Below are 10,393 nucleotides of genomic sequence, written 5' to 3'. Positions count from 1 at the left end.
GAAAATTCAAAAACAAACAAACATCACCACCCACCGCCAACTCTTGGGCTACTCTTTTACCAACGAATAGTGGGATTAACCGTCACATTATAACGCCCCCACGGCTGAAAGAGCGAACATGTTTAGTAGGATGGGGGATTCGAACCTGCGACCCTCAGATTGCGAGTCGAGCGCCCTAACCACCTGGCTGTGCCGGGCCATTATCAAGAGTACAAACTACATAAATAAAACCACGACCTGTATCTCAATATTTCGCTTTACAGCTTCGTCAAGAGCTATCGATTTCCTACCAGTGGATTAGTGAATGTGTAGGGTATCGATAGCTCCTGTCGAAGCTGTAATAGCGAAATATTGAGCTAATAAAGTTAATCCTGAAGATATAGGTCGTGATTTTATTAACGTTTGTAGAGATTTCTCATAATAATCTCCATTTTGTGTTAAATAAAGTTAAGAATAATACTTTAACTACTTGTTTTTTTACTGATTTTGTTTTACGCAATATTTTGTTAAGTATTTTTCTTAACTGCTTTATTTCTCCCTTGACTTATAATACTAAAACTCGAGGTTCGATCCCTACTTAACAAAAACAACAACACACACACATGTATACATTATAAGCTTCAGACGCATTATAAATACTTCTTGAGCCCTTCCAGCACACACGCGCCTACAAAGAAATTTTACATAAGCCAAAAACTCTGGTATCGGAAAATCAATTTTGTAAAACGTTTTTGTTGCCTGTTCTTACAAAATTATGGTCTCATATACTTTTGTTGGCTATTTTTACAAAACTCTGGTCTCATAGGATCCTGAACAAACTTTTGTTATCGAGACAAGAGTTTTATGAGACAACAAAAGTTTTCACAAAACTCCCTGAGACCAGAGTTTTATAAGAATATTAGAACACTGCAGAAACTTTTGTTACCTATTCTTATAAAACTCTGGTCTCAGAGGAGTTTTGTGAAAACTTTTGTTGTCTATTCTTATAAAACTCTGGTCTCAGGGAGTTTTGTGAAAACTTTTGTTGTCTCATAAAACTCCTGTCTCGTAGAACACTGCAGAAACGTTTCTTGCTAACTACTCCTACGAAACGCATACCTAAAAATAAAATAAATGTAAAAACGTACGTTTGTTGTGTATTCAGAATTCTTACAAACATATCTGAGTGTACTCTTATAAGCTCTGGTTTATTGATTATAGTCTGATTTAATTTCATTTACTTAGAATCCTTCAATAATTCTCGTCAATCATTTTACATAAGTAATTTATTACTAATTATAAGCACAGTCGTAAAAACAAGACGCAAAACTCGGTCCTTTACTTAAAGTATTTTATCAGTATCTTCTTTTAGAATAACTAAGTCAACACATTACTGTGATTATTATACCCCACATACTCTGTCATCTGGTGGTCGAAAAACTAATAATAGAAAACTCGAGAGTTGGGAGTGACAATTCCTGGAAGTGATAAAAACGTGGTTGTTCTTGCTTACGAAAATAAATCAATCAAAATGATTTGATGGAGCAAAAAATACTCTGAATAGTAAGTTCTTTTGCTAGACTTCTTAACTTGAAATGACAAAAGACGAAACGAACAGAAGCACCAGTTACGTTTTGAAAAGCCCCCCCAGTGGCACAGCGGTATGTCTGCGGACTTACAACGCTAGAAACCGGGTTTCGATACCCGTGGTTGGCAGAGCATAGATAGCCCATTTTGTAGTTTTGTGCTTACAACGTTGCGAAAAATAAAAAAGTCATGCCTAAGCAATACTTTGCAGTCTAGATGATCGTTGTGATGGTTAGTAGCCTATACGATCATCTGTGTCTAATTGGTAGTTAGTTACTTCATTAAACGACAATTACTAATTAGTTTATATTCTACGTTTAACTTACTAAGCTGCTGCTACCGTCTTTAGAGAACTCCTGAGAAGGACTCTCGGTAGTGGAAGAACCGGAATTTGAGAAACGTAGTCAGGTTTTGCTAACTTCAGTATGCAAGGTTGATTTAGTGTGTAATCAGTTGGAGTATTCAGGTTTTGCTGACTTCTATGTTAGGTTGACTGATTGTGTAATCAATTAAATGGAAGAGCATGGCTTACTTTATCTCCCTTTTTTATCGTGGGTGGTTCGTTGTTTAGCGTTATTTCCTTGATATGATGTTTTTCTTCTTCCTCCAATATATTGGAGTCCACATTCACAAGGAATGTTGTAAGTGATGTTTTTATTATACACTGGGTCTTTAGGTGTTTACTATTATTAAGACTGAGTTGTGAATTCAAGACTGTTCTGAATTCACGATGTTTTCACATCCTTTGTGGTTTTTCAAAGAGATCTTTAACATCGAGGAATACTTATTCCATCAGCAGACAAAGATAATAACACTGATATCATTGACAAAGGAGAACACAAATTCTTGTTGAATATGGCCGCTAAAAGAAGATCAAGTTTAACACCCAAGGATGAAGTTAATAACAACAGGAACTTAGGATAGTACAGTACAGTTTTACTAATGCAGGAAGGATACGAGAGACAGATTACCTGCTTAGTCCCCAACCACGTCAAGATCAAATCACAGTTTTATTAATGCAGGAAGGATACGAGAGACAGATTACCTGCTTAGTCCCCAACCACGTCAAGATCAAATCACAGTTTCATTAATGCAGGAAGGGTACGAGAGACAGATTACCTGCTCAGTCCCCAACCACGTCAATATCAAATCACAGTTTTCATTAATGCAGGAAGGATACGAGAGACAGATTACCTGCTTAGTCCCCAACCACGTCAAGATCAAATCACAGTTTCATTAATGCAGGAAGAAAACGAGAGACAGATTACCTGCTTAGTCCCCAACCACATCATGATCAAATCACAGTTTTATTAATGCAGGAAGGATACGAGAGACAGATTACCTGCCAAGATAAATCCACAGTTTTTAATGCAGGAAGGATACGTTAGACAGATTACCTGCCAAGATCAAACCACGGTTTTATTAATGCAGAAGGGACATGAGAGAGATCCAAACCCGACAGGCCTAGGTTTACCCCTCTCACATTATAATCGTGAGTTGACGTCCTAGAAGATTTTATGCCGGACGCAACCTAGTGGTTGCGTACCGAACTGCATAGCACAAGATCTTAGGTTCGAGCCGCTAGAAGCTATTGAATTCACTCTGCATTTTCAAATATTTAGCGTTATAATTGTGACAGTGAGTCATGCTATTCAATTACGTTATAATTGTGATAGTGCGTCACGCTATTCAATTAAGAGTAGTCATGTGGGAAACGGATTCTGTTACCTAGTTTAGTCATCAGTCCAAAAGTAGGTATGACTATGTCTGAACCATGGGAACGTGGAGCTGGCCATTCATCCCGTGAAGTGCCATTCAGGTTGAAAATACGAAATACTTACAAGTTTTCATCAGTAACACAAACATTTAGTCACATATAGAAATACGAAGATACTTCTGGGGATCGAACCCTTATAAGTCCTATATAAACTAAATTCATTATCAGCCACTACATTAATAAAATAAACGAAAAAACAAAACAAAAATAATTTCTATCTATCGATTCATCTATGTCTTTCAAAATGTCATCTGTCGAACGCTTCCGTTACCTTATGGTAAACTGTGACTAATTTTATTTGGAAAGTTTGTTTGTTTTAGAATTTTGCAAAAATCTACAAAAGGCTGTGTGCTTAGAGATGCCATAACTTTGTACAGATTGACTACAGAGAGGGCAGATGGTGAAGAGCACCCACCGTCAGCTCTTGGATTAATCTTGTCTCATTAACCCAAAGTGTGTAGCGCGTTCTTTCTTGTGGCAACAGGACGTGAACCTCGAATCCTCAGATTCACAATGCAAACACGAGACACGTTAACTCCAAGGCCACGCTTGGCCCAGAAAATGTGAAACCTTAAAGAATTTATCAATATGGTCCATAATTAAAGGAGATCGAACATTCACCCAAAGGTGCGCTCTTATCCCCGAAAAATGCTTTAAAATAATAAAAGATTGGATTAGTGTTAAACAGTAACTTTGTACCTGCTGATCGGTTTGAGTGTTTTAAACACCGAACATGTTTCTATATTTATTTATTCGTGTTAAAAATAAGTAAATTCTCTATCTCTATTCTCTATCTTCATTTAAGTCTTTTGGTTAGTGGCCATAATTATGGTTTAACTCTGTAATTATGTACATTCTGTTTTTGTTTTTTTTAAGTTTTGTGATAATGAAAACAATAATTATATTTTAATAGGTCTAAAATTAATAAATGTTATTTCTGTTTTTTTTTCAAACTTTCATAATTTTCATGCACAGCACTAGTCTCGAAAAATATTACTTGAACTATGTCCTTTATGTGGTTAATTTTAACAAATGAGAGTGAAAAGAGGGCGGTTAAGCCAGGGATATGGTCAAAATCTTGCACTTTGGGTTCAAAGTATGAATATTCATTCATACCCCTTAAACATTTTCTATTATGGAGCCGCCCCAAAACTCCTATGGTGGCCGAATTAGAAACTTATATATATATATATTCATTGGGGATATTAAAATAATCTAAAGACGTCATTTATTTCTAGTCACTACATAATTCTGTATAGACCTAGTATTGGTGGGTTCTTGGTTTACATGGTTTCAACTACATCCTAAGTTTTGTGTGCTGCAAGATACCTCAGTGAAGCGTTTGCATTCACCAAAGGCTATCCTTACTTCGGAAACATAATTTTGTGTGTGCAGGAAACTACAGTTACAACCACATCGATGTCTTCTGTTCTGACCATGATTGTGTGATGCCCACGTTGTGCTGCACCTCCCACATGCAACATGTCAACTTCCTCGTGAGCATATGGCTCTATTGGACTTTCGCCCTCTCTAATGCTGCTATATGATGTTATAAGCTATATCTAAAAAATACAATATTGTGTATTACTAGAATTACAAAAAAAAGAGTGGAGGTTAGGTGATATTTATGATAAAAATCGAGGATGGTTGATAATATTAGATTTTATTTATATGTCTTTAGATGGTGAGTGGTAATGGGATCTGGGACGTCGTGGGTTCTAGCACCTAGATCCTAACTCCTCATTGAATCTGTAGCTTGCTTTCTACTTTTGCATTTGTTATTTTGATTATATCTGATAGACGGTACATCCTCAATGCTTTTTGGTGCAATAGCCAATCCTGTTATTCGGTTGAAAGAGCTGAAGAAAGCCTTTGTTGCAACAGGCGTTGCTGGTTGGCTGTCATCTCTCTAGTCAGTAGTAAAATCAGGAACGTCTATATCATGTGTATTATATTTTTAATTTGTGGCGGTAACAGTACGCTAACAAAGAACGTCAGATCCGCAGTCCGGCACGCTAACCGTTGAGCCTCACTCGGCCCCGGAATGAAAGATGATATAGGATTTCATCACTTGGTGTAGTTTTTAGATATTCCCACATAACCTATGGCATAAAATAAGAAGTTTATTCTATCCTATGAATAATATTATAACGTGACCAGAACCTTGAATTAAATGATTAACTTAATTATTTGAATTAAACGTCAAATGGCTTGATTCTTGTTGTTATGGGCACTCAAATCAATTTTCAATTAAAAAAATATATTTACAGATATATATTTAAATATTAGGTTTATATTAAATCATACTCTTTATGTTGTATTGCAGTTTCTTATTCAGATTTTCAGACGGTTATCTTCACTCAATATAACTAAAAGTAATTCATTTTACGTTATTTTAGGCTAAAGCACTTATACGTTCCAGTGGAATTCGATGAACTTGTCACAGTGAAGAAAAATATTCGGTATACATGCCGCCACCTACTGGATTTGTTTTAATAAGTCATTTCAAAACTCCACATTCTGTACATCTCAAACTTAGTAATATTAACAAAGTTTAGTGTAGTGTACTACATGATATTCTTGAAGACCTGACCATGAACACAGAAGTAAAGTAACTACGATATCCGCGTCATCTATGAAGATCACAAGTAAGTAGAAAACAATCCAAATATAAAATGAAGAAATGAATATCTAATTTTCAAGCCATTCGTTAACCTCACACGTGTATGTACTTTGTGGTAATATAAGTTACTGTGTGCACATTGTTACAAGTGTAAATTTTTTGCATGTTCCTGTACATTATTCATAGCTCATCAATAACTCGTGATGAATTGTTTCATGTTTAACTCAATTATTAGGTTTGCACATGGAGAACACAAACTTTTATATCGAAATAAATTAATCCAGTACATTTCAAAATCAATATTGAATATCAGGTTTTTAAAGCAAAATAATCCTCTTCAAAAACATGTTTTATATTTTCAAAAGCGTGAACCATCACCTCCAGAGTGCGTTATCTCGTGAAAACTTAGATCGTAGTAAAATTGCAGCCAGACTGCATTATCTCGTGAAAACTTAGATCGTAGTAAAATTGCAGCCAGACTGTGTTATCTCGTGAAAACTTAGATCGTCGTAAAATTGCAGCCAGACTGCGTTATCTCGTGAAAACTTAGATCGTAGTAAAATTGCAGCCAGACTGCGTTATCTCGTGAAAACTTAGATCGTAGTAAAATTGCAGCCAGACTGCGTTATCTCGTGAAAACTTAGATCGTAGTAAAATTGCAGCCAGACTGCATTATCTCGTGAAAACTTAGATCGTAGTAAAATTGCAGCCAGACTGCATTATCTCGTGAAACTTAGATCGTAGTAAAATTACAGCATAACAATTATTTGATCTTTTTAATAAAATTTGCATTCCCACAAAATGTGTACACAGTAAATGTAGGTCACATGATGCTGGAAAAAAAAACACTTCTGATGTCATACGTTCGTAAATCATAATTATTAAATTGTAGGTCTATTAACGTGATTGCATAATGACACTTTTACATTTTAGTATACTTTTTCGGCAAAATGTAGGGGTCTTCTTTTTATTCTGCAATTTCTACTCATTTTCATCATTTACTGTAAGCAGATCTGTACAAAAAGATTTACCCTATTATAAGAAAAACTAACGAAAAATAAAAAACATGCGGGCTGGCCCAAGCTGTTAAATGATATCTATGCTTATTCTACATTATTACGTTGATGAAATAGACCTGGTAGTTAGGACAACAGTATAACTGTATTAATACTAGAAATAAACGACCTTACAACACCAAAATATTATTATTTAATTAAACACTCAACGTTTCGCTTTACAGCTTCTTCAGGAGCGTTCACCAAAACACAAACCGAAACTGACAGTACAAAGCTTCAAATGGTTTAAATAATAAATTCAATTCGAATCTATAACGTGCATTTGTACAACGTAATCTTGATATATTAATTAGTAAAGCTTATTGTTGAAAGAATTAACTGCTACCTGTAATAAATAAAAGTTCTATTAAGATTACAGAGTGAAATAACAAAATGATAGGATAAAAAATAAAATAATTAAAATTATAGGCGCCATCTTTTGTACATATTCATCTGTGGTCGTAGTTGTTCGATGAGAAGAGCTTTGAATTTTCTGTCAGTGTACTTGTTGGCTTTGTATATAGGATCTATTTTATTTTGCACTATCGACTTGCCAATGGTCTGGCATTATAAATTATTTAAAGGAATTGCTCTATAGGGCTGATAAGTAATTTACAACACGCGAAATTCTTTACATTGATTGAGGTCACAGCTTAATCATAATTTATTTATCCCATGTAAAAATATAATTATATTGTTAAAAATAAATTCAAATTCACAGAAAATGGGACAAAAAATTATTGAGGAAACTTGTATACTCCCTTTCACGACTGTGTCAGGCACGAAGAGCCTCCAATGGCTAACTTCTTAACCTTTGAATATTAATATCCTCCACCGGTGATAATTTCCAGTTTAATCACTGTAAGTTGCTTTCCGGAATTGCGTCAACTTCTGTCTCATTAATTACAACGCCTTTCACTAATCGAAGTTGTAAGAACAGAAATAATTCTGCAGCCCTCCAGTGGCACAAGAATTCTGTATTCCAAGTTCCAGAGACCTATCAGACCGCTCTAACAAGGTTAGGTTTACAAAGATAATCGATTTTTCGACAACCGGTCTATTTCGCAACGAAAAGCCCCTTCACATGGTTTATTGGTTTCTGTTAATATTCTTTAGTTTTTTTGTACGTAACTAGAGTTGATTGACATTATTCTTACCTAACTTCCAAGAATCTGGAATTACTCGAACCAACTACTTCTTTTAAGTTTCAAACCATATTTCATACAACGAAATATTTAGAAAAATAACTGGTGCGTGAAAATAAATCTCACGAGTCATAACCTCTAGACTTTTAAAGTATTTCTAGATTGATATTGAAATCACAATACAAGAAAGATTAAGATCGTGTAACTGATGTGATTAATGTTGCGACATGTAAAAGTACCAAATGAAAATACTTCTGCGATTCTGATTTTTTTTCTTCACTATCTGAACTCTCGAGAAGTAGCTAGTCATAGTTCGAAATCAAATGCATTTGAGAGAACTATTTTTTTACCAGAAATTACAAATTAGCTGTCTAAGAGTACTCAGGTTAAAGTTTTGATATTTGGTTCACATGCATTGGAAAAAACACTATTCGATAACTGGCTTTTTTTTATTTCTTGCGACAGTAACTAATCAGTGATACAAATGAAAAAATTCAGAAACATACCATCCACACATTATCAATATGGAATGTTTTATTCAAGTTAAACAGAAAATAAGCTCTCCACTGATATGTACCTCATAGACTCCAGCATTCAGGCAACAACTTCATGTTCTTTTATGCATAATATCAAGCCCCTGCAACATTAATGGATATCAAAATTGGAAGAACATTTTTCGATATGAACTTGAATTGGACGAAACCGTGTATCATGATTGTAATGACCAACTAACGGAAGGGCTATGAACAAATAATCATCATAAAAACTAACAACAGTCTGAAATCACATATTCAGTTATAGGTATATACAGATTTTAAAAATTCGAACCAAGTTACATAACGTCTATATAAAGCAGTGCTATGTTGGGGTCAGGGGATGCTTAATTATAAGTGTCGGATACAAGAAACAGAAATATATTCATATTTAAAAAAACATATTTTACAAAAACCTTACGTCTTAAAAAGAGTCACTAGTTTTATAATTTAGTATTGTTGCCAGGGGGGGATAGCTTTGCGAGCTATACAATTCGTAATTACAAGTACATATATTTCTCTTTTATCGCCAAGCCCAAATTAATTCGTAAACAAAGCTAGTCAGTTAAGTCTTGTTTTCGTATTGAACAAAGTTAAACCAGCCCTACCGTGAGGCTATATTATGTCAACTCGATAATGCTTATTCGTTAAAATGTATTCATATTTTAAAAAAATATCTTACAAAAACCTTGTGTCTTAAAAGAGTCACTGGTTTTATAATTTAGTATTGTTGACAGGGGGATAGCTTTGCGAGCTATACAATTCGTAATTACAAGTACATATATTTCTCTCTCTTATCGCCAAGCCCAAATTATTTCGTAAACATAAAGGTAGTCAGCTAAGACTTGTTTTCGTATTGAACAAAGTTAAACCAGCCCTACTGTGAGGCTATATTATGTCAACTTAGCAATGCTTTTCTTATAGTCAAGCACCATTCTAGGTAAACTATAACAAAATGCTTAAGCTCTCTACCTGTCCCTCTACCGGTAACTAATAAATTCAGGAACCCGAAAACATGGACGGAAAATAGCAACTTTTCGTATAATACATGATATACAAATTCTTTCTTCACTCGATACTTCAAATCATCCATGGTTGAAGAAGAGTCATAGTATTTGTTTCTCCTATATACAAAATGTTATATATTCAAACAATACGTACAAGTGGTATTATCAGTATTTAAAACCGTAATTAATACAATTCATCAATAAAAGCTAATTTACGACAGACACTTGGCCAAAATTATCAATGACCAATAACGAATGTATTTTACAGTTATTTACAGCAACTCTACCGTAATTTCATAAAGTACAATCAATTCATCCGTTTTCATACACAAATAATAATAGCAAACAAAAAACAAAGCTAATGCAAAACTGGCATCTCCAACAAAATGTCCGAAGTAGAGAAGACAGTGGCACTTGTTAATAACAGTTCGTTATCTCATGCAGTGTCGGTTAGTTCGAGACTGTACGAGACTGGCGTGTGTATCTGGCTTGGTGCTATTGAGAATCTCGTTTTGCCGTTACTCTTGGGTAAAGCTGAAAATATATATATACGAAAAGATACATAAACAAAATCACATTTGAATATCTTGAAAAGCCTGTCTTAATGCTATTCTATATCGTTTGAATTAAACCAAGCACAAAGGATATATATATATATATATATATATATATATATATATATATATA

General features: G+C 34.4%; 1 protein-coding gene across 2 annotated transcripts in view; it reads right to left on the bottom strand.

The window, feature by feature from the left end:
• Positions 1-8,680: 8,680 nt before the first annotated feature.
• The window catches only part of LOC106467238 (apoptosis-stimulating of p53 protein 1-like), a 70,955-nt gene continuing 69,242 nt past the window's right edge, over positions 8,681-10,393 (bottom strand). For both annotated transcript variants that reach the window (XM_022395373.1, XM_022395374.1), the window contains exon 11: positions 8,681-10,240. In XM_022395373.1, the coding sequence (XP_022251081.1) occupies positions 10,202-10,240 (39 nt within the window). In that variant the 3' untranslated portion in view covers positions 8,681-10,201. The remainder of the gene's footprint in view (positions 10,241-10,393) is intronic.

This window comes from Limulus polyphemus, unplaced genomic scaffold (assembly GCF_000517525.1).
Source record: "Limulus polyphemus unplaced genomic scaffold, Limulus_polyphemus-2.1.2 Scaffold2539, whole genome shotgun sequence".
Classification (NCBI taxonomy): domain Eukaryota; kingdom Metazoa; phylum Arthropoda; class Merostomata; order Xiphosura; family Limulidae; genus Limulus; species Limulus polyphemus.
The sequence above is the reverse complement of the archived record's forward strand: the minus strand, read 5'-3'. Positions and strand labels throughout refer to the sequence as shown.